A 24,842-nucleotide genomic window follows, 5' to 3' on the forward strand; every position below is an offset into this window, starting at 1 on the left:
CATAGCCATATTAATCTGGATGTCATGTCTACCACAGCCAGTAAGTAACAGGTTTTGGGTCAGACTAGAAAGAAGTACTAGCTACAATTTTGATGCCAATAAAGGTACTGTATATACGTACCTGTTTGCTCCGAATTATGCTATTAAACTACAACTATAGCAGAGCAGCATACCACTACCTCATGTACTACACACCTTACCATTCTTGGTTTAATATATATTGGCAACGATGATACAGCTTCTTACACCCAGACTATACAGAAGTGTCAAGCATATGACATAGCACCAGGCTTCAGATGACACTTATAGTACTAGCTATATGTTAACCACCACTCTCCTGCAATAAATTATCGTTAGGAAGCTAGAAAGGAAAAATAAACAATAGTACATTTTAAACTAATGATTGCTGGAGACATTGCTGCATGAGGCCTACTGTGTGTACACAGTTGACAGTTTCCTGCTTCATGGTAGCCTTACAATACATGTGTACATGAAAGCAATTGAATAATCTGCATGAGTACGTGATGCTTTCTTTATATAGCTAAACCAACTGCTAGCTTTTTAGATTTCTAATCAGCACAATGAAACACAAAAACTATAGCCTTGAAGTTATAATCAGTGACATGATTTATACTGACTTAAGCTTGTTCATAATTCACAACCCTACAATATAAATGTATGTAAAAAGTGTAGCTAATGATATCATAATGGCCTGCAGTACACTCACCACACTTTCTATCAGTCAAGTTGATCATTGGTCTTGTTACACACACATACACACTCCTGCCCATAAAAAATTTGCTCTTGATGGTATGGATAATTCTGTCACTCATACATGCTTTCACTTGGTTGATCATGCAGGGCAGCCCAGAGACTTTAAGGGGCCTCCAGCAGAATTTTGAAGTTGGGCCAGGGTCCTATAACATGTGTAGGTGAAGTACACTGACTAAGGCCCTACATGGGCAGCTTCGTATTGCTTAATAACACAATATAAATTTTGCATAAGTTGTAAGATGCTATTAAAATAAAACAAGTAGTAATCCATACCATGTATTTGTGAGCCCAACTCATAAATCTCATGAGTTACATATAAATCACATCTAAAGTTATTACCAAAACTATATTGTCAACATTTGTAGAGCAGGTATGATGCACTCTTCACTACTGGCCATTATTAAACTATGTACTATATCAGGCAATGTCAGCAGTAGCTAGCTATGTGCATAGCTATAAAGGCTATATATCTTCTCTTTTTTTAAATCTTGCAAGATGCACATGCAGTTCTTCCATGATTTCTTGTTTTCTTTACAGGTTGCTTACCTGGCATGTGAAATTCTGCTGCTATAATATTAGCCATAGCACATGTTTTCCTGGATAATGCCACATGCAGAACCCATACATGCACAAGCTATCTGGCCTGTCTAAAAAACTTTTCGATACTTCATTTCTTGAAAATATACAGGCATTGTGAGCTAGCCATCTAGAAAGGGTATGCAGCTAGCTATATGCAAACACAAGCAGGCGGACAGAAAAGGGAAAGGATATGGCAAGGAAGAATAATAACATGACACTGAACAAATAGCAGGCTAGCTAACTGAGCACTGTTAGGTGTAGCTAAAATCTTTGACTATAGCATAGATAGCATAGGTACGTAGAATATACTATCTATGACTAGCTGCTACATTAAGACTGACCGTGTTTGTTGTCCCTCAGACCTTTGTCTTATCACTTGTGTTGGGACACCTTTGGCTTTGTATTTCACTTTTGTTATGTAAAGTATTTTCTCCCCATCGGGGCCTCTCAACGGTGGGGATCGGACATGACAGGCGTCAAATCCGCCCACTGGAAACAGATTTTTCTGCATTCTTCAGTTTTAGATACATGTTTCTGACTCCCTGTATTTACAGGCCTAGCCTTCTCACAGGTCCCTAGTGGGACAGCACTAAATATATATAATTTTATTTTTTTATTATTATTATTAGCACTTTACAGTGACCAGCACTGAAGGTCTGACAGCAACATGTGCTGCAGCCTTAGGATTACCTATAACCTAATTTCAGGGACTTAGACCTAATGACTTGACTTACTAACTAAAAAGGTGTAACAGAAAATGGGCCAAAGTAAGGAAAAAAATTCCTCCAGCCCCAGGATTTGAACTGCAGGTCACCCAATGTCTAGTCGGGGCCACACTCAGTCTTCTTACAGGAGGGATGGATTTTCTTCCTTAAACCTAAAGTATTTATTATTAGCACTTTACAGTGACCAGCACTGAAGGTCTGACAGCAACATGTGCTGCAGCCTTAGGATTACCTAACCTAATTTCAGGGACTTAGACCTAATGACTTGACTTACTAACTAAAAAGGTGTAACAGAAAATGGGCCAAAGTAAGGAAAAAAATCCCTCCAGCCCCAGGATTTGAACTGCAGGTCACCCAATGTCTAGTCGGGGCCACACTCAGTCTTCTTACAGGAGGGATGGATTTTCTTCCTTAAACCTAAAGTATTTATTATTAGCACTTTACAGTGACCAGCACTGAAGGTCTGACAGCAACATGTGCTGCAGCCTTAGGACTACCTAACCTAATTTCAGGGACTTAGACCTAATGACTTGAATTCTTGCAGGCCTCAAAGTTTCGGTCGCACAGGGGCACCACAATTTTGATTATAGTCAGCAAATCTTGTGGCATCAAGCGTAGGCATTAATGCCATCCGTTGTTCTCAAAAAGTCTCTTGTCGTGGACGAAACGGTAAAAGCAAGCAGCACGTTCATTCTTTCTATATAGAGCTCACTCGGTGTGCATCAATACGAAGTTTTAACGAAATGCCTATCAGAACACGTGCAGCGGCTAAAAAGGAAAGTAGCGTGTCTGACACATTGGTAAGTGACTATATTAATTGTTTGTTTTGCAACTTACAATTGTGTCGCTCGAGGTATCGCTGTTAATATTAAGGGTGTGTGATGGGATGCACCTATATCAATTGCAAGCCCCACCTGGTGCGGAATATGGGGCTAGTGGTGGGGATATGTCAAGTTCCGTATGTACTATATCTGGGGAATCACTTTTGAAGTAAACCTCTACTTCCTCCCACCCACAACCCTTGCTGGAGAGACACAATACAAGGGGGTGTCACTCCAATAGACACTGTACTACGATCTGCGACCGCGGTCAAAGTTGGTCAAGATCGATTTTCGATTTTGACCATTGACTTTCGTCAAAAATTTGTCTTGACCATAGACCTAGTTCCGTTTATTTTCGCTATATTTTCGTGCACTACTAACTAGCGAAGCTTTGACCGTCCTTGGAAAACAGCTTGACCGTTGTTCTTCATGAAAAATTGGCCTTGTTCTTTGACCTTTAGCTTTGACCACGGTCGCAGATCGTAGTACAGTGCCTATTGGAGTGACACCCCCTTGACAATAAAAATCATTAAAACATTTGAGTTCTGTCAGTTCCTGAAGGTACTTCAAACTCAACCTTTCGGAGTAACTACTGTTTTCTTGGCCACCATGTGGCATGCATAATGCACACCAAATGGTATTAGTGATATTGTAGAAGTTTTAGATACCAAGGAATATTCTACCTATGTGTGAGTGTAATAGTATAAGTTATCTCCCTTCCATTATAAGCTTAATGTTTGAAATAGGTGCACAGCATTGGCGAACAAACTATCCCTACTGTTCCCCCACATATGGCAGGGCACGCAAAACCAAACAAATCCATTATCATCTCCCCATGGCCTTGCAATTGATAGGTGCATAGCATTCTCCATAGAAAGAGAGCCGTCAGTATATTCACTTGTTAACTTTATGCTTTTTCAATCAGTAGGCAGCCTGGGGTGCCCTAGATCTGCAATTGTGGTTAAAATCTTGAATGGCCAATTTTTTGCTGTGACCTGTTAAGCATTTCTCAGTGTATTGTCTGACATACTTACAATTGTGCATTTCAAATTCTTCATTTGACCATTGAATTTTGTAATGCTTGAGTACTTCAGTCACAGGATTTATATACATAAATGGCCAAACCAAAAAAGGTCTAATAAACTTACCGTATGCAAGGAAATTTTGATGTCAAAAAAATTTGACAAATCGATTAAATTTGTCAAATGTTTAGCACCTTTAAGGTTACGGTAATCCGGAAATAGATAAAATACCGCATGCCATACTTTAGGTGATAACTCGCCTTTGCCAATACGCACACATCTTTACTTACTGGCCCATTACAGTCCATAGACTATTCTAATAGGTTGGGAGATTTGAAGCTGCTAGTGTTAATCGCTCAAGAGTTATAGTGTGGTTTGTGAAGGGCTCCGAATCATCACTACATGTCAAATCGCTGGGAAACTATTACCATTTTTGCCAAGATGATCAGTGAAAACCAGCCAGCAGACACATGGGCAGGGACAGAAAGCCATTAAGAAAGGCTTGCTTTAGCAATCCGAGTGCAGTGCAGTGCACGAAAACAATTATTTAATTTTCAAAGTTTCACGCAAATTCTTCCTGTATCGCTAAGAAAATGCAATTAAACGTACTTTTTTGGTATCTGTCCCTGCGCCCACTACTACTGAACTATTGTAAGCCACAACAACTAGCCCATCTAGTAGTATACTGTACAAAACTAACGTGAAGTAATAGTATACTTTAGTGAAATGCCAAAGAAACCACAAATAATTAGTGACGTCATTCACGCGCTAACAGAACTGACAGTGTATCGAAGATATAAGCACCCAACAAGCTTTAAGCTGATGTTTGCTACAAGCCTTATAGAACTAATTACAATGCTAACTTTGATGCGCCTTGTAGACATGAAGAAGTCATCATGCCATACTACAATTAAACCATTACCAAATATATTAACAAGCTTTTATCAACTCATTTACACAACATTTACGCTTTCCTAGTGGTAAATAGGCACTAAAAACCAAACACAAAATCTAGCCTTGGCACAATCGCCATTTAAATTTTATGGAGTATTACGCAATGTGGTACAGATGATGAAATTTTTGCAGTACACACTTTGGCTTCCCTGGATTGAAGGGCTTCGACTTTACCATAACCTTAAAAGTACAGGTTTTGTCTACAATTTCTTGATTTTCGTCAACATTGTATTCGTCAAATGTGCTGAAGTATGAAATTGTCAAATTTTTCTTACATCAAAATCTCCTTGTGTACGGTAGTTGTGATTGGTGACCAGTTTGAATTTTGGGTATCAATATTGTCATTCAACATTGTTAACAGATAAGCCTATTTGAGTGGCATCAATACCTAATGAATATATGGCATAACTGCCTTATGGAAGTGTACCAGCATGGATGCTTATAATCTCGAATCAATGAGTCCCTGTTTTAAAATAGTTGTAAATAAAGCATTCTCTTGGAGGTCTTTTTATTAGACGCCTTTAAACATCAAAGTCCAAGAAATTGCGATACTATCCAATTTTCCAGATCTACTTTAAATTTTACCTTTGTCAGGATCCAAGGCTTGTATATAGAAAATTATAATTTCAAGAAGTTGCTTAACCAATCAAACCCGGTAAACCTATATTTAGGCTTTGACGCATGCCTCTATACAAACTAAAATAGCTTTGCACGTTTTAACGATAGAAAGATCCCACAGCCACTACATTACTCACCATGAACTCCACAATAAAATGGTGGTAACAGTTTAAACTTGTAGTTATGTACTGAAAGTAATGTCTGCGACTTCAAGCCTTCATTTGTTTATTACATTACGTATGTTTGCTGTAATTTCACTGTAGTTATTTTACTGGGACCATTCAAACTATACATCAGATCAGCCTTGTATTATCATTATTAGTGGTACAGGGTATAAACAACATTACAAAGTCAGGTATGGTATACATCAGCGTTGAAACCGGGTCGGGTCATCCGGGTCTGACCCGGTTTACAATTTATCCGGGTCTGACCCGGATTGGATCACGTGAGAAACGAAATTGTTCGTTTGACGATGTGGAAACTTATAAACGCTATCGCGTAGCCCTTTCGTGAGCCACGCCCACTTATCGCAATACCAACATACGCTCAGCCACGCTCATTTGTTAGTAAGTGTAGTATGTAGCACGAAATTGAGGGTATCTATGGTGAGGGGTAGCTAGCTATTGTCAGTAGGTGAAGACCTTTTTTTTATTATTATTTTTTTTTTGGTCTTCAACCTACAGCTAGGCTGAAGTTGCAATATTTACTCAACACAAATCGAACGCTCAAAATGTAGACTCGTTCGCTCGCTCGCTCGAGACTAGCTGAAACACGTCTCGGCTTTAATTAATCCGGGTCAAATCCGGGTCTGACCCGGATTGCTATCCGGGTCAGTGGGTCATCCGGGTCAGCAGTAGTGACCCGGTTTCAACGTTGGTATACATAAACTCAAGCAAACTATTGATGTAAGAAACACTGGTAGATACATAGATACATAGATACATACGTATGTATGCACATGGAAACATAGACTTTTAAAAATTGTTTTGCTGTTTTTTATTTTTGACTGCTGTGTCTTGAAGGACAATGAATGTTAAAGTGTATCATATCATAGGTTTAGTAGCAACACGTGTACAAAGCTGTTATCTTGTTTAGTCTAAATTATGGCTTCAAGAGGAAAAACATATGCATACCTGAAGATATACTAGAGGACATTTAATCCCTAATTCAGTCGTTGGGAAGTATGGATTAAATATCCACTAGTATATCTTCAGGTATAGGCGACCTCCAGCCTTGTTTCACTAATTATTTCTATGATCCCATGATCCCAAAAACTTAAAATTCTTAATATTTCCTGAACTGTTCTGCTCACTGACTGACTGACTTACTGTAGGAGAGACCAATAATACGTTTGGGATGAGGTCTAGGATAAAATATTCACTGTTAACCCCAAAATCAACAAAAATATCCCTCCTCGAAATATTTAGGCTATGCGGTACTTACTAATGCCTTCCAACAAGTGTAACTCAACTATGGCTAAGGCATAGAGGTGTGTGTGTGTGTGTTTTGTTGTGCAATTAGCCTCATACATCTGGCGCCATTTTTTCCTTTGATGTGGTGTCACTATCGATGATAAAGTATGTTAACAGGTGTACTAAAAAATCAAGCTACAGTCAGTAGTGTGGGTCATTACCACAAAAAGTGTAGATGTTAAGGCCAAAATCAATTGTGGGGATCGATTAATACTCACGTGATTAGTATGCATGACTTGGACTGGCCATAAAACCACTCAGATAGAAAGCGTTTTGTTATCCTTGCTACCCTGCAAGTTGAAAAACATTGGGTTAAGGTGAGAACTAGTGCTATAGCTTATTCAACAAGTGTTTTCACACGTTTTCAAATATGGCCACACCCTCATTACTGATAACACGAAAATACCACTCTACAAGCAAGCTTACCCATCTACTAGTAAGCTCTGTAATTACTCCATAAACAATTCAATAGCACTGACAACAATTCAATATCAATGGAAACATTATACTTGTGTAACCAAAATTCTCCATGATATCTCTAGGATTTGCCCATTCATCATAACCAAACATAGCCAGAACGTACCAGCTGCTGACCCATAATCAAATCTTTAGACATGTGTATATACAGTATAATACATTTAGTGGGTGCATTTGTATTGGCTTGGGTGATTGATTGCCTGCGCTTCAGGCTATTAGCCTGATATGAATCGGAAGTGTATTAGCTGTAACATGGGGCATTCAGGCTTTTTCTTGATATGACCTGGAGGGACTACATAAGCAATGGTTGTAACATGGGCATAAGGGCTTTGCCTGATATTTATGCCCGACAGCCTGCAGGCCCGAGGGTATACATGATGATCTCTAACTTTTCTTTACAGTTATTATATTAGTGTTTGTAATTGCATACAAACTCCTGGGGCTTAACATTATTTTTGCTAAATGATTTAAATGCATCACATCTGATCCCAGTGTTAACATACGTATTCATATACACAGTAATGCTGAAATACAATTACACAAGTACACAGAAAGCACAGTAGGAATATAACACTTCTTATTGTTTTACTGTGATTTAATATCGTGCACTACTCCAGCTTGTTTCAGTACTTTTTATCGATGTGTTATGGTCCCTACTCTAGTTGAAAATTTCAATTTTTTCTGTGTACTTGTTTGTTAACTTTTTTTGTAAATAAATTATTGTGCCTGGTGAACCCACGCATACCGCATCTGAAATGGCACCGCACGCCCCAATTATCGTCTGAAAAGTGCAGTATCCATTATGCTTCGTTGTCAGCTATGTTCAACCGGTTACGCAGCATTTCGAATCAAGAACTGTTCAAAAAGCGCCTCTGAAATCCACGCATACCGAAAGAAAGAAATGATGTCGCACACCCCAGTTATATTAATTATCATCTGAAAAGTGAAGTATCCATTACACCTCGTTGTTGGCTATGTTCAACCCGTTACGCAGCGGTATGAATCAAGAACTGTTTGAAAAGCACCTCAGTCAGTCAGTCAATAGAAAATTCCATTGAATAAATTTTTTTTAAATTCCGTAGCGACTTGTTGAAAGCATTCCGGGTCGATCTGAAGGCTTTTTTGGGCTTAGATTTACCTAACCAATACTGCTTTATCGTTGTCAGGAAAAATTGAGGCTGTTTTGTGGGTGATGCTAGTTTGTGGGCCATGCCTACTCCTTTGTGGTCCCTACTATACAGTTACTATCGTACTGTACGATAACTGCATTTCTTACAATATGTTGTTTAGGGTTCAAAAACTGTATAAACATAAGTAGCTACTGTCAACTGTTCTGTGATGGAAATACACGTAGTGATATGTGTTAATTGATCTGTTTTGGGTTAAACATTGTTTCAGCTGTAGTAAGGCAATTGGTGTCGTCTATATCAGTTGTTCATCTGTAATCCTATATGAGTCAAGTGGTTTTGCTCCATTGCCTTTGTCTCATAATAAAATGATGAGTAAATACAATCAGGACATATGGTTATCTACTGATGGCGATTAGTGCATTAAGGGTGGCACCGAACTGATTTAAGTCCAACCGTATAAAACAGTTTACTTCAACCCACACGCTAATAATTAATGAGCTATTTTAGGATGGCCCAAAACTTTGCTAGTGTACAACTTAATCTACGCCTAAAAAAAATAACCTGTGATGCCTTAGAAAGTTACATGAAATATCACGCCTTCATTTTATATCTATATAACTGAAGTTTCAAGTCATTTTTTAAAATAACCTGGTCAATGAACAACCAAGCACTAAGCCACTTCAGTTCCAACCATTTCTCACCTTGTAGAACAGTTGTACACTTCCCTTTTTACTGATAACAACATGGAAATAGGTGAAAATACACACCTGAGGACTACAACATTGCCTAGCAATCCAATCAAACCCCAATTACGAAAAATTGAAGTGTACTATTGTACAGTAATGCTTACTTGATGTCTATACCTAATTTTGATGGCTTGTGGTGCATAATTTTGAAGTTATTTAGCGAGAAATGAAACCATATGGCTAGTCAGGCGCACTCAGTATAACAGTAATCACGCAATGGCAGCTGCATAGTGCAGTTTGCCAGTTAATTAACCAGAGTTGTGACAAGCTAATGTTTTTAAAGCATGAATAACGTTAGTTGTATAAACAGTAACTGGGCGGTCTGACAGAGCTTGTTCTGGTATTCCATTGAGATGCTCCGCTATGGTCTATGGATTTCCACACTTGTTTGCGCATTACCGCAAACATGCTGTCCAATTAATTTTTGTATGGCTGCCCTTAATTGGTTTATTAAGAAATTAGGGGAAGTATAATTCACTCCTGGTTGACTACAGATATTGTTTGCTTAAGTAGACAAAACTGGTGATTTAGGTATTGTCTGCCATATGTTATGCAACATAAGCATACTGATGTGTTAAGAAACAATCTGCTTGTTGTTGACTTCAGACATTGTTTACTTGGACGAAACTGACTATGACAAGGCGCAACAGTGTTCCATACTTCATCTGAGTTTCAGTAGAGATGTGACTGCACCACATACAATATATGAACCCTGCATGTGGCAGTTAAGGAGTTTTGTGTATGTTTATCGTCGGTTTGTTGATGGTAGCCATAGCAATGATCGTGAAGTTTTTCTGTCTAAAAATAAATAATGGTAACATCTGTTGAAGTAATTGAGACAGTATTTAATGTGATTTAATCATTCAGTGTTACTAGTGTATCCTCCACCTTGCTAGTACTTCATGTGTACTAGAGTCACATATTACCTTGTGGCTGTACGTGTTGTTGCACAAAATAAAATTGTAGATGATACACCATAATATAGATATCATGTTACTCTTCGCACATAGTTCGTTCTGGTACGAAGAGCAACATGATGTCTATATATGGTATAATTTCATTTTGTTAAACAACACAGCCACAAGATGATACATAGTTCTGGTACTATACACTATCAAAATCCTGCCTAGTCAGCTTTGTAAGTCATTCATGTGCAACACTGTGAAAAGGACCAATTCTGTGGCACTTTTGCAGGGGTTATGCTCTGTACTGTATAATATTGTCAGTTTAACTAAGTGACATTTCAAAAGAAATGGAATCACTCTCTCACAAGGGAACCACTAGTGCTACCAGCCTGTATAGCAAGGAGACCCTGAAAAATGGTGAGGTTGCAAATAACAATCAGTTTAAGAAGTATCACATAGTTCTATTGTGTTATAATAAAATAGTGACATGATTATACATATGTCATCTTCCTTATAGATGGTGATGTTTGAAAAATGCTACTCTCTCTGCCATCATTATGTAATAGATCATGTGATTGTGATGTTGTGATATTCATCCTCTGTAGGTGGCTTGGTCAGCCTGCTAGGCTAGTATTGTCACCTAGCAATATAGTTGTAGATTTAATCTTGTAGAGTTTAGCAATGTTGTTACCATGTACAGCATCCTGTAATGACAACATGTAAATGATAGTGGTTTCTAACTACTACAAAGGTCACTGAGCATTATCCAATGCCACACATAATGTACTGTAGAGCTAGGATTGTGACCATATAAAGTGCTTAGTTTGTTGCCAGCTATCATGCTGGAAAGTGTACTGGTTTGAGTTACATTTGTATGCGCAAATATATGTGCTGGTCTTGGTCTCCAGAACTAAAGAAACCAGTTTTGAGCATAACAGGTGGGGTTGGTGTGGTAATATGAAACAACCACAGACTTGTAAAAGTGTATGTACAGAAAGTTGAGCCTTACTTCATTACGTTGAAGCTGTTCGGTTTCAATAACACCGAGTTTAATGTATTAGGTGACTCGCTAGCATTGATGTGTTTTTGATGTATTTGGGAGCACTACATGAAACAAATCAAGTGTCGAAATTCTCCGCCAAATTTATGTAGGCTTCTGGTACTTCATGTTGTTGTGATGTGGTGCATCATTTAACATGACACACTGAGAAAGAATCCTGCAATTTTTGTTACGAGATCATGTTGATGATCCGATCAGGCAGCCAGTTAAACTCTCAGATAAAAATAATATTTTGCTGGCAATGACACTGACAAACTATGTGAAAGTGTAGTAAGATCTCTTGGGTGTATCAGATCTTATGCTATGTTGTCACTGTCTGGCTACTGAAATAGATGACACTAAATATGGTTACTCCCTCACTGAAGGTGTGAAGGCACAAATTATCATGGTGTGTTTACTGATGGGTAATATGTATTGTAATGTATCTCAAAGAAGCTCAGTGTACATCTGACCTTTTCAACTTTCTAAGAACGATTGGTATAAGTGTGCAACTTTCCTTCATAACAGCTTGGCAGTATTGGTTAGGCTTAACCAAACCCATAAATGTCTTCAGAGCGGATCAACAAGTTTCTATGATTTTCTTTTGTTATAATTTTCTGCTAACTGATGACTGCTTGACTAATCCTACCATAACTCAACTATAGATAAGGCTATGGGTTTGAGTTCTTCACTGTTCAACGTCGTTTTGACCCAAGACATGCCTTTTTGGCACACATCATGGACCTACCTTTGTCCTTCTTTTGTGTCCCATTTTTTTCTCCACTACCACATATGTGTTGATTGGTGTCAACTTGTAGAATAGATTTGGTGCTTTATTTCCATAGTGTGACTGGATTGATTACAGAGACGCTTCTTGTACTGTTCTTTGCTTGTAATGCTGTATAGCGGGGTGGAACATAGAAGTAAATTGGCCACTTCACAGTTGATAGTCAGGACACACGTTCAACCATAATTTTCATAGTGACTGGGTTGTTTGCAGAGGCACTTCTAATACTGTTCTTCATTTGTAAAGCTGTATGATAGGTAGAAAAAGGAGCAGAATGACAAAATCGCATTTCAGTGGAGCGCATATTCAGTCATGCAATTAAATGTGTCTGGCACCATTCTTTTCTGTGATGTGGTATGTGATAGTAATTATGTTACTACAAAAAAAAATATAGTAAACAAGTGTAAAGAAAGTTAGAAATTTTACATTTGTCACAGATAAAAAAAAAAGCAATGAAACGAGGGAGGTCCTCTACACCTGCTTAGTTCTAGTTCACATTTAATCCCTACTCCATTCATAGCTACTGACAGAGATTAAATGTCAGCTACTATAGCTGCAGGTGTAGATGACCTCACCTGTTTTATTGCTTTTTTTATCTGTGATCACTACTCAAATGTAAAATTTCCTACACTTGTTATTAGTGTTATGCAGCAATGAATACAAGATAAAACCTTTTTATTCTAGCTAGAGTTGTATACGTGTGTCTTGTCATTACGCGTTACCCAAAGTATACGGTACTGTTAATATCCAGAGGTTTTCCATAGTAACATGTATTTTTGGTATGAAGATTTCATGATTGGTTGTTATTGCAACAATCGACCTACCCTGGATACTACTTACTTGTAAGTCTTTAAGTAATATTAGAAGCAATAGTCTGACTATATTATCAAATTTACAATCCAGTTACAAATTGAAGCCACTAGTATTGCTGGAAGCAATGTCTGGGTAATGTATATGATTTATAAAGTCTTGCCAAACAAATGTTGCGTACACTGAGACCATTAGGCTTCAATACATAAGTCACTGCTAATTCTATAATACTACATTATTTAGTTGCACTTTGCACTTGGTACAAATATAAAGTTACACCTGTTTGGCTGAACTTTGCACTTAGCATGTAAGGTAATATTTATCTGTATGCATGCCCTGTCGTGAGCAATTACACTACACCCTAGAACAAAGTAGAAGTTCACTAGGTACTTGTGTAATATCTGTCCATGTCAAGGTTATGGTACTGTACTCGTTTATTTATTTATTTGTTAAGGCTTTACAGCATAAGTGGTAAAGGTTTGTAGGACACTTGGTCCTACAGTCTGTTTAAAGTTGTTATATAAGTATGTTTGAAAAGGTTATGTTGTATTATCCATGCAATGGGTCGTGCTAAAGTGTGTAGTCACTCAATTCTAAATACTTTTTATCTGAATGATTTCATGGTAATAATGTGTGTGTGGCTGCAGTAGTTGGGGTAGTTGATGAGATGCAGATCACTTTTCCTTTAAACTCATATGAACAGCATTGAAAACTACTGTATGTATGTATATATATATTTGACAAGTTACGTAGCTCTTGAAAGAGTAATATATCTCTTGTGTAGCAACAACTTGTCATCACATATATTTCCTTTCGTACTAGTAGTGTAAGGAATTAATGTTCCCAGTATATATATGTTTACACAAATATACATACATAGCTAATATATATAATACTTGATCATTTGCTTAACATTATGGCAAATAGCTTTAGTATCAACTGAAAAAGCCATCTTAGTGTTAACATTTTTGACTTCAATGATTCCCAATTATCCTGTTTAGAGCTCAATTGAACAATAAAATGTCCTTCTATGTACAAGATTACATAACGATTAATTTTAGAGACATTTAGTACCTTAAAAGTTGTTTTTGTGTGTTTTTATGTGAAGTGTGCGTAATTAATAGATCAAAATAAAATCATATTGGTTGTGCTATTTGGTTGATTGGAGACATAGCAATACGCATTTGAGCTTGACTGACTTGTGTGGTACTGTATAACATCAGTATTAGTAGTTTATCATCTTTCATACACACCTAATTGTGGCACCAGCAATGTATTTATCTTACACATTCAAGGCAGATTTTGTAAATGTATTCTGCCTGCATACTGTACTTTTTGAGCTGTAAATTATACTTTAAATTGATATGCTTAAATATGGTTGCTGTTGATCCACCACAGCAATGGAATATTGAAACTGAACAGGTGTCAGATCAAATGTCACAAGACTCACAGCCAGTTTCTGAATCACATACTGTTAGAAGAAGAACTAAATCAAAGAATGGCCATCCAAGTACTCTTGAGGAGCATTTGAGTGAAGCTGATGATAATGAACATATTTCAGAAGACATTGTTGACCTCAAGGCTAGTACAAGAACTGAGTTACCAGCAGAACAGCAACCAGTAGAATCATCAGAAGATGATGAGCCTCCTGAACATTTCTCTCTAATGGATGCCAAGAAACAAGTGTTGATAGAAGAAGAACAGAAAAAGCAACATCTTGCAAAGTATAAGCATGTGTGACTGCCAGACATATATTGTGTTTCCTACATGTCTTGTTGCTTTATATACAAAGTATCCTTGAAGCTCCATGGTAAAACAGTGCGAGTGCTGAGTTGAAATAGAAGAAGCAATACAGTGGGATACATGTTCAACAGTTGTAGTATGCTGATTTTTCAGTATTCAATACAATTGTAGTTTTGTTTATCCAATCACTATATATAAGCAATATTAAAAAGTACTTGAATTTTCTAAAACATTGAACTACACTATAAAGTACATGTACTTTAAAAGGACTCTTTAGGGTGTTGATATCATGTAATAAGTAAGTAGTCTTGGAATTCACATGCTTTCTGTTTCATGTTGGTAGTGTTCGTAAAGGAATTAAACGCCAGCGACAACAGAGAAATGACAAATATAAACAACAGAAGGTGCGTAAGTTTTTAATGTTATATTCATAGTGTCATCTGTGTTACAATACATGTAAAGGAAGAAAAGCATTTCACCAAACTACCAGATGACATCCTTGCTCAAGTATCTTTAAAGGAGACCCTAAGGTATGACTATGTGCGTAGGCAGCATTGTTAATTAAAACTTTAATAAACATAAAGCAATGTGTAATGTAAACTTCGCCTTGTTTTCATGTATTGTGCTCCCTATAGAAGGATATGATGCCTAAACAGAATCATTTGCAATGTCATGAAATCAGGGTACATCCCCTTTGATCGTAAATCAGAATAATGTAATTGACTATTTAGATACATAGTGTCAGTCATCCTGATACATTAACCCCGGCATAGAAGCTGTGAAATGTATTTTAAAAAGTACATTGATTAGGGTAGGGCAGGTTAGGGTAGGGCTTGTGAAGAGTATACTACTTTGCTTTATATTACCATTAGAACTGGTACCTGCTCTGTCATGCAAGTTACATGTAATTAATTACTAAACACTAAGAACTGGCCAGCACAATATACAAGCAGCAATGAAGTTTAATATCAAGAACAATAGAAGTTTTGAAACAAATTTTACTGAATCTAGGGAACAAAAACACAACTCATACAACTGAAAATGTTCTGCCTATTAATGGTCTCGTGCTTGCTCTACCTATCAATATGCCTTTATATGCTTTCCTACAGTAACAGTCAACTGTGAATGAAAAGAATTGAACTTCAACAAAAAAAAAATGTGTACATAAGGTACGTAGGCTAAAACAAAAAATGACAGGATTCAAGCCAGGGACCTCATATTGTAGGTTGCATACTTTACCTCTTGGACTGTGTGTTCTGTTTGTTAGGAAGGGCTATAAAACCTTCTTGTCTTAAAACTTCATTTAATGTAGGACTAATGGTCCTTGAGTACAACCTCTGTCCTAGGATGGTGGTTAGGTGTGGTAAGTGTATACTGGTTCTCAAAGTCTTACTGCAGTACTTCTAGCATTCTTAAAGTCCTTTCTATCTTTCTACTTGTACGTATAATACTGTTAACCTACGTAAGCACTGCACTGATTTCATTTACCTACTAACCAACCAACCGTAATGGCTTGGGAGTGGCCTGTCCCTATTTACCAGTGTCATAGAAAGGTGAGTCTTTGGTGACCCTTTAACCATCTTGGTGGGGATCCTACAAACAGATAACTGTATTACATGTATGGTGCAACACAGCAACTACTATTGGTTTAGCAACATGTGATCCACTTTAAAGCTCTAAGTAAAGAAAGAATGCATTCTGTTGCCATTTTGTTGCCATGCATTGCGTAAGTAGATGATTCAAAGTTTTTTTGTAAGCCATATGTTACGATGACAGCAAATAACATACCATATAGTCTGGTAGCAGCAAACAGTAGACATCAGCAACAGTAAGCTGGATAAGGGTGGTGCTGTGTAGGGGATTTACTTCTTGCAACATAATGCCTATAGCGTGGTATGGCTTCCTACTAGCCACAAATGTGCATCTATTATGGTATGGTAGTTGTTAACTGTAACCGCTCCTAATATGGAGTGTTGAACAACATTCTTTTGTCAATTAAAGAAGCCGTATGATACTTTACACTTTTTGGATCTGTTACAAGTAGTAGTTACCCCTGTAATACTTAGTAGTGACTTATGTAAGTGTTCTCAGTAGTAAAATGTTGATCATTGCTTATCCCATAATTCTACTAAACAATGGAGACATCCCTCATACTGTATGTTACGTACAATAACACAAATGCATACTATCTCCATAGTGTATATTTACATTTGCAATTTTATGAAATGCTATGTATAACCACAGGTAGACACATCACACCTTGCTATGAAACCTTCCAAATAGGACATTTTTCATGTTGTATACTGTGTTTGAAAGGGATCGAGACTTCCTGATCTACTTGCCATATGTAGTTAGATAGCAATGGGTTTTTAGGACGTATGTGTGTATAAGTTAATAGCAGTAAATTTAACTATACGTACATGCATGGCCTTAATAATGCACTCATATGATGCTGAAGTTTACAGGTTTTGTAGCTGATGTTTAATGGATATGCTTATATACATGGTTAATATTTAGCAGTAACAGTGTGCATATGTACATAGGATTAATGGCTGTGTAGTAGGTTTTGTAATAATGGTTACCAAACTCTTAAAGAAGGGTGTAACTCTTAATAAATAATTGCTCCCAGTTTACAACGATGATATGTATGTAATTGTACAATTTGGAATTGTATCATACAGCTAAGTAAAGTCTTATTCAACTCCTATCATATGTACGGTACAGTACACAAAAAAGTAACGAAGAAGTTGAGAGGGTTCATGGAGTCTGTTAGGTTGCAAACAGATTTTGTAGTGCTTGCAATTTATAAGCGAAAGGATAGCAAAAGGCTTGAAAGGCTTACAAAATGTTCGCATGACTGTAGATTGTGTGTCTTTGTGGGGTTTATGAAGCCACACTCTTAACAAAAAACAGGATCAATTAGTGGTCATTTAATGCAAGGCTGTTGATGTGATCTGTTGCTAGGTTACACATGCACAATGACACAATTAGATAAACCAGTAAACCATCATCAACAGCTTATGACTTACAGTCTGATTCAATTAGTATATACTAGACAGACATTAACAACATTGTGGGGTGAGCTTGAGCGAGGTAAGTCGCATTGAATAGTATTTGTGCATGGTTGAAGATTAGCCATACGTATGCTATGGCATTTTGTAGGTGGAGAAGAATGAGCAAGATTGTGCAAAATTGAAAAAGATAATTTGCTAGTACAGCTATAGGGCGAAATATGTAGTACCTATTTCTGATACACTTAACTTGCAACAAATCCAAATGTGCATGACAATTCTGTCATTTTAATAATGACACTAAACCGTGGAAACTATGCATTGCTGATGGCACTATTGTCATGATCTATTTGAGTACCACTACCACTTTGAGTGTCACCAAGAGTAAATAAAGCATCATTTACTCTTGACGTCACTCAGTACTATGTTAAGTATCCAGTTGGGGATTAGCATTGTAAACTGTTCTTCGCTGTTGTAAGATGAATTGTTGTTCTGTAGATAAGTGATCTCTCTTGTGCCTGTAGTACTGTTGTTTCGTAGCTCCTCTTAATTCCAGATGTTCTGGCATTTCTGTTTGTCTGTTATGTCTGTCACGTTCCTTTCTTCTTGCTTGCTCTTCTCAATTCTGCTTATTCTGGTGTTTCTCATTCCATTCGCAATCTATTAAGTTCTCTGCTAGACGCCTATGGAGTGATTCTGCTCTATCATCTGTGTCGTCCATTTGGACGATGCATGAAAAAAAAAAAAAAGGAAATACATACGTACCAGCCTTATATGGGGCGTCAGTAAAACATGCCGGTTATTGTTCATGTCGTAAACGTATGTACCAGCCTTATATGGAACATTAGTAATCATACCGGTTGTTGTTTGTGCTATGAATGTACGTACCAGCCTTATATGGAGTGTTAGCAAATCACGCCAGTTATTGTTGGCGTAATGAACGTACATACCAGTCTAATATATGGAAGCATTTATAAGTTATCTGTATATTTTTGTAGTTGTCCTCGAATAAGACGTGTGTTCGCTAGTGTGGGCTTGTTCAGGCTCACCCCAATAACACACACATTCACTAGGTGCAAGGCTTTGCGAGCTGGTCACATAGGTTGTACGAACAAGCCACATAGGTTGTACAAACAAGTTACATAGGCTGTACACATAGGCTTTACAAACGTTATGCAACTTAATTGCTAAGCCCTGTTGCAAATCCTTTCAACTGCTTTGTTACTTTTTTGTGCAGTGTACTGTAGTTGACGGACATGGTAGCTATAATGCATAATACCTTTGTTGAATGTAGGAAGAAAAGGAAAGGGTTACCAGTGAAAACTGTGAAGAGAAAGAAAACATGTAAGTCACCCATGTGCATCATGTTAAGTACTGGTATTGCTTCTGCTTGTACTGCTGTAATGACTACACAGAGAAGTGTTAATTAGGTAGTGTATAGGCTAATGAACAAGTAAGTAAAGCCCATCAACTGTTGATTATTGATTTACGTCTGGCTGCACTTGACAATGTCTTTTTAAATTTATTTAACAAATTCCCATATATAGTAATCAATGACTGGAATTCATTACCCCAATCTATTGTTGATTCTCCCTCTGTCAATGATTTTAAAACACTGCTGGACAGACACTATAGTAATTGCTTATTTGATTTTGTATAGTAATTAGAATAGCTAAGTACATAATAATTATTAATTTTGTTTATGGATGTACAGGCATAAGCCTTTATCCTTAAAATACAAATACAAATACAAATATATGTGTAGGAAGCATGTTAGTGAACACATTTTTACCTAGAATTTTTTGTTTGTGGCAAAGCATGTACTAGTCACTAATAAAGTCATACCCCAAGCAGAGAAATTTATTCCATCTGTATCATTGTTTTCCTATACTAGAAACTTTTACGTAGAGCAGAAAATCATGTTTGTGATTAGTCTTTCTTGTCTGCAAGTTTGGTATGATAGTAAATAACAAGCTCCATTTAGAGTAAGAACTTGTACCCTGTCCCTATCATATCTTCTTACTATATCCCAAACAAGGTATAAGCTCAATACTTTCACAAAACATTTACAAGTGGCAATTTGCAGTCAATTACAAGTAGACCCTGCTTCCTTTTTAGTGACCACTTGTACCCTGTCCCTATCATATGCTCTAAGTCTTGCAATTGATAAAGTTTATTAATTACAATAAATATAAGGAATTTTAAATAAAAAGTGAAATAGGGGAGATTGCCTACACTTGAAGATATGCTAGTGGACGTTTAATCCTACTTCAGTCTATACCCACTAGTATATCTTCAGGTGTAGGCAACCTCCCTTGTTTCACTGCTTTTTATTTCTATAATCCCTAAACTTTTTAATTTTTCCTTGTACTTGTTTGTTTACATTTTATGTAACATTATTATGACTGATGAACCCACGTATACCGCATTAGAATGGAAAGAAAGGTGCCATGCAGGCTTATTGTTTTCGTCTAAACACAAATATATTGTACTAGCATTGGTACCTGCCCTACATGCAGGCACCACGTTATAATAACATCCAAGCATTAAACATCAGTGCCATTCATGCCCTGTGTGATATCATTTTTAATACCAACATCTTGCAAAGTATACCAAAAGCATGGGAAGCATGCAGGTATTCAAGAACCTGCAGAACTGCAGTAGCTATACTGTAGTAATGTGTACGCTTATAACACACAGGTGTGAACAATGTAGATGGCTCTAGTAGTACCTGTCCTATTATGTAGGCTATATACATGTAGCATCATTTGATAAAAGATTGACCACAAAAGACATTAATTTATTGGTACCTACCCCACAATGCAGAAGTTACCATATTGCGTATTATATTGTGGGCATGCACATAATGTAATGGAAACCATGTCTAAAATTCATGTAACTATGTTGCATGTATAATGAATGTCACTTTTAAAGAACATGAGGCCATCCTGCAAGTACACTGGAATGATGTGAGCATACAGATACTTTTAAACAGCAGAGCTGTGTGTAGCTACATAAGCAAAGACAACTGTAATATTGTACTACTGTGTATACCTATTATGTCTACCACATAAGCACTTATGTGATATTAGTATAGTACCTGTCATGTATACCATACAATTATATGACATTTAACTTACTGACAACAAAAAGAAACTACATAATGTAGAGTGCAATACATGCCTACAGTGCAGGCTGAGCTTTGTATGTTAACAATACTACAACACTCCCTCCTGTATTCCCTTTACTACACTACAACCTATAGCTAAATTATCATCACCTCTAACCTCCATGATCCCTATACATTTACAGTACTGTACGATATTTTGAGTAAGCTACTACTGACTATTTTCACCTATTGTCATCACCTTTGTACAGTAAAATTAGCTACTACTAGCTATTATCAACCAATACAGTGAAACCTCTTAATCAGGACACTTGAAAATGAGGACACCTGCATAATCTGGACACTTGGTAATGCTCCTAAAGTATCTCTTAGCCTGTAACTGACCTGAAAATGCAGGAACCTTGATAATCAGGACATGTACTTTTGGTCAGTCTCTAATATACACAGGTTTCACTATAGAGTGAGAAAAAAAATAGCATGAAAAGAACACATAACATGAAAAGAACACATAACAGAAAAACCAAAAAGGCTACCAAAATGAAAACATGTAGTAGCAAAAAATATTGTTGAAGAACAGTTGTAACCTTAAAGTTTGGAAAAAGAAGAAGAAAAAAAAGGTGATACAACCGGGATTTGATCTCCCACTCTACCAGTTTCAAGCCTCACACACTACCACATGAACTAAATGTCACTTATTATAGCATCTTTAAAAGTTGTTTATAAAGGCATGCTTAAGTTGAATGGAATAGGTGTTTACTTGCTGTTTGCATGTGGTTTACAGAAAGAATTCTAACGAATTTTTGTCTACACCCTTGCACTAATCGCGCTGTAAATGGCGAACGACAGCAGTTAGAAACTTTATTTAAAAGCGAGGTAATTCTTAGATGATGAGTGCTTTGTTTAGCACAAAAAATGCCTCGATACGTGTATCAACTGGCAAGTAAATTGTTAGATGCTACCAGAATTGTAGACGGTCAGACAGACGGCTTTTCAGCTTTATGTATATGTTAAAGCATAGCCGCGAGTGCTATATGAAAAATAAAGTACTCGGCCGCGCGCCTCGTACTTTATTTTTCATATAGCACTCGCGGCTATGCTTTAAATGATTTATGGAACTTTCTAGTCGTGTAGCTTCACCATACACTAGGACTCGTAATTAACAAGCGTTGCACGAACTATTAGCAGCTTGAACGCACACAAACTAGTGTAACAAAGTAACTCACGCGTATTTCACCATAGTTTGGCATAGTAGACGTTCATTGCGTCTTTTGGCAGGTTTTGCTCGCAACCCACAATCGATTCTATTGCAAGTCACATGGTGAAGTATTTCCATGATATCTCCAGGACTTGTCCGTTTACATTAACAAATGTAACAGCAACGTTACCTTCTCTCATCCATCATCGAAGCATTTAGGTATGTCTATAAAAGCAATCCAGTGGTGGAACTCGTATTGGCTGGGGTGATTGATCATTCAGCGTGGCGAGGCTATCAGCCTTCACCGGCTTGGGTGATTAGTCGTACTGGCGCGAGCCCCGTAGGCTATTAGCCTACACTAAGGCACATGGGCAACTGTGCTTTATTGCCCACAAAGAGTGCTTTATTGCACCGCAAAGAGTGCTTTATTGAACGAATAAAGCACTCTTTGCGGTGCAATAAAGCACTCTTTGTGGTCGATGAAGCAGTTGGCCGGCTGAGAGAGTACTTTATGAAATTTAAAGTACACTTTTTCCTTTGATCTCGCCCACGCAAAGTTCTATAAATATATATATAGATTTTAGCAACACTTGCACCACATTATTTGATAAGTGTTGTAATCAGTAAAGTAATGGCAGAGGGCTACTACAAGGGCATCGAAACTGGGGGGGCCATGGCCCCCACACTATTTTCAAAAGTATGTTTTGGCCCCCCACTTTTTTGGCCAAGTAACCAATCAGCCAAAGCTATATACACACACAGAAATACATACCTCCATCCGAGAAGCCATACAACCATCCACAAAAGCACTCTTCCACTCGGGGGTATGGCATCACCAGTCCACCTCAACTGTCAAGCCATTCATTTTATTAAACACAAAAGTGCCTGTAATTTTATTTCTGTTACCTGTACGCTTGCACGTGATAGCTGTTGTTCAAATGTTTCCTTGATCCCGTGTAGTGAGAAGTTTAAATAGTAAAAGGAGTGCTACATCCGTTGCATTATATGATGTGAGAAATATTTAACTCGAATTGAGGGTGGTAACAGATCTAAGAGGGCAGTCTCACTTTAGTGCGCAAATTTATGGGAGTTGCGTACAAGGATGCTGAAAATGAAAGTGGCCAACCGTGAACGCGGTGTGATCTGCACGTACGGATCGTCACTGGGCTTGGGGAAAGCAGACCACTCAAGTCTAGCTGATTTTAATAGTGAAACTAGATAGTTTATTAATGTAGCTTTGCGTTCTTGGTGAAAAATCAAATCTGCTGACATGGGCGGTAAGACCAGTTTTCCCAGACTGGGTCACTTATAGTATATCAATTCGAGCATTGTACTTTACTGTGTATACTGCAACAATTTAAGCCTTACTAATGTCCATTTGGTTCCACATGGAGTACTTTGAGATAATAAGTCACTCTCTAAATACCGTATGACAACAAATATTGGCGAAACTAATATTTGGCGATTTGCTATAAAATTGCAGTTGGCGAAATTTTAATTTGGTGAAATGCTCTCACTGAAAAAAATTGGCGAATGGCGTAAGTACAATGCTGTACTGACTCGCTTTATAAAGAATATTCTGGTCCTGCACCTACTGTACTCAAATTTTTGTGCTCCAATTTCTTTCATGGCTATACCTACTTTCAGGATTATTTGCTGTCTATAGGTATACTCACCTATTTATCAATGACTGTGCACGAATTCATGTCTGCTGCTGTCTGCAAGCTTGCGTGGAGCCATGCCCACTAATGGAGTACGAGTTCTAGTCTAGTCAGTAAGCCACATCCATTTCGGCATGCGTGGAACCACACTAATTTACCAGTTTCAGCAGTATCCATGAAGGTTTGTCAAAAACCTACTTCAACAACTGCTCGACCCAATGTTTGAAAATAATATTAACGAAATTTAAATTTGGCGGTTTAGTGACGAATCGCCAATTCGCCAAATTTAGTTCACCACCAAATTTAATTGATATATGGTATACACACGAAATTGACAAGGAGAAAACATCCTGACTGCCTGGCAGACTCCTGTGAGCATTCAAGTGTTAATCAGATGGCTGCAGGTTCGAGCCTGCCCATGTCAAACACATCTTATGTAACAACTTTAAGCAGGCTGTGGGACCAGGTGTCCTACAGACCTTTAGTACTTGTACTGTAAAGCCTTAATAAATAAAATAAATCTCACTTCCAGATTGTAGTAGTTTTGTTGATGGTAAACATTTTTTTTGTAGCAGGCATATTTTACCCCATGTGTTTCGATGACTAATATTTTGCAAACATGGCTATTGGCCTGAATTGGCCCTGAAATGTAAGTGTTACATATTGGCTATAACATAAACACTTGGGATTTGCCTGATATGTATGTATGCCCACAGTCCTCAGGCTGCACAACTATTACTTATTAAACTGTTTAACAACAAGTTGTTTACTTAAAATTTTGTTATATAACAATCACGGCAGGTCACAGATGTCTTTACACATTTCTTTTTTTTATTTTAAGCCACTCATTTTGATTAACGTTAATCTATTCATGATTTCTTCTTTTGCTGATGAACAGTCATATTGACCTGCAAGTTCTACTTTGTTACCAAACTGCTGGATTGAAGCACACCTGTAGCACTCTCATTAAATTTACCTACATATATAGTTTGATCAATTTACTGAGTATCTGTTGTAAGTATATAACATACCCAGGTATTGTGACAAAAATGATAAATCCTACAAGGTTGGGTCTGATTTTTGCAGTGTGCATTCTTCTGTTTGCCTAAGAACAAACATACATATATGGTTTCACAATCAAAACTAGATTTTCTTAGAATATAAAATAATTTAAAAAGCTACATGCTTGTTTGTGTGCATACACTATGTATGTACATATAACTATTAGTTGATATGGAAATGTTAC

At 37.3% G+C, this 24,842-nt stretch overlaps 1 protein-coding gene across 2 annotated transcripts in view; it reads left to right on the forward strand.

The window, feature by feature from the left end:
• The first annotated feature begins 2,787 nt into the window (after positions 1 to 2,787).
• Positions 2,788 to 24,842, forward strand: part of LOC136252802 (uncharacterized) — a 169,363-nt gene continuing 147,308 nt past the window's right edge. The window contains exons 1-5 of one of the 2 annotated variants that reach the window (XM_066045374.1): positions 2,788 to 2,878; positions 14,258 to 14,583; positions 14,946 to 15,006; positions 15,065 to 15,132; positions 18,908 to 18,957. In XM_066045374.1, coding sequence (XP_065901446.1) covers positions 2,822 to 2,878; positions 14,258 to 14,583; positions 14,946 to 15,006; positions 15,065 to 15,132; positions 18,908 to 18,957 — 562 coding nt within the window. In that variant the 5' untranslated portion in view covers positions 2,788 to 2,821. Of the gene's footprint in view, positions 2,879 to 11,090; positions 11,162 to 14,257; positions 14,584 to 14,945; positions 15,007 to 15,064; positions 15,133 to 18,907; positions 18,958 to 24,842 lie in introns of those variants that run through there. The other variant, XM_066045375.1, reaches the window with a different exon arrangement.

This window comes from Dysidea avara, chromosome 4 (genome assembly GCF_963678975.1).
Source record: "Dysidea avara chromosome 4, odDysAvar1.4, whole genome shotgun sequence".
NCBI classification, from domain to species: domain Eukaryota; kingdom Metazoa; phylum Porifera; class Demospongiae; order Dictyoceratida; family Dysideidae; genus Dysidea; species Dysidea avara.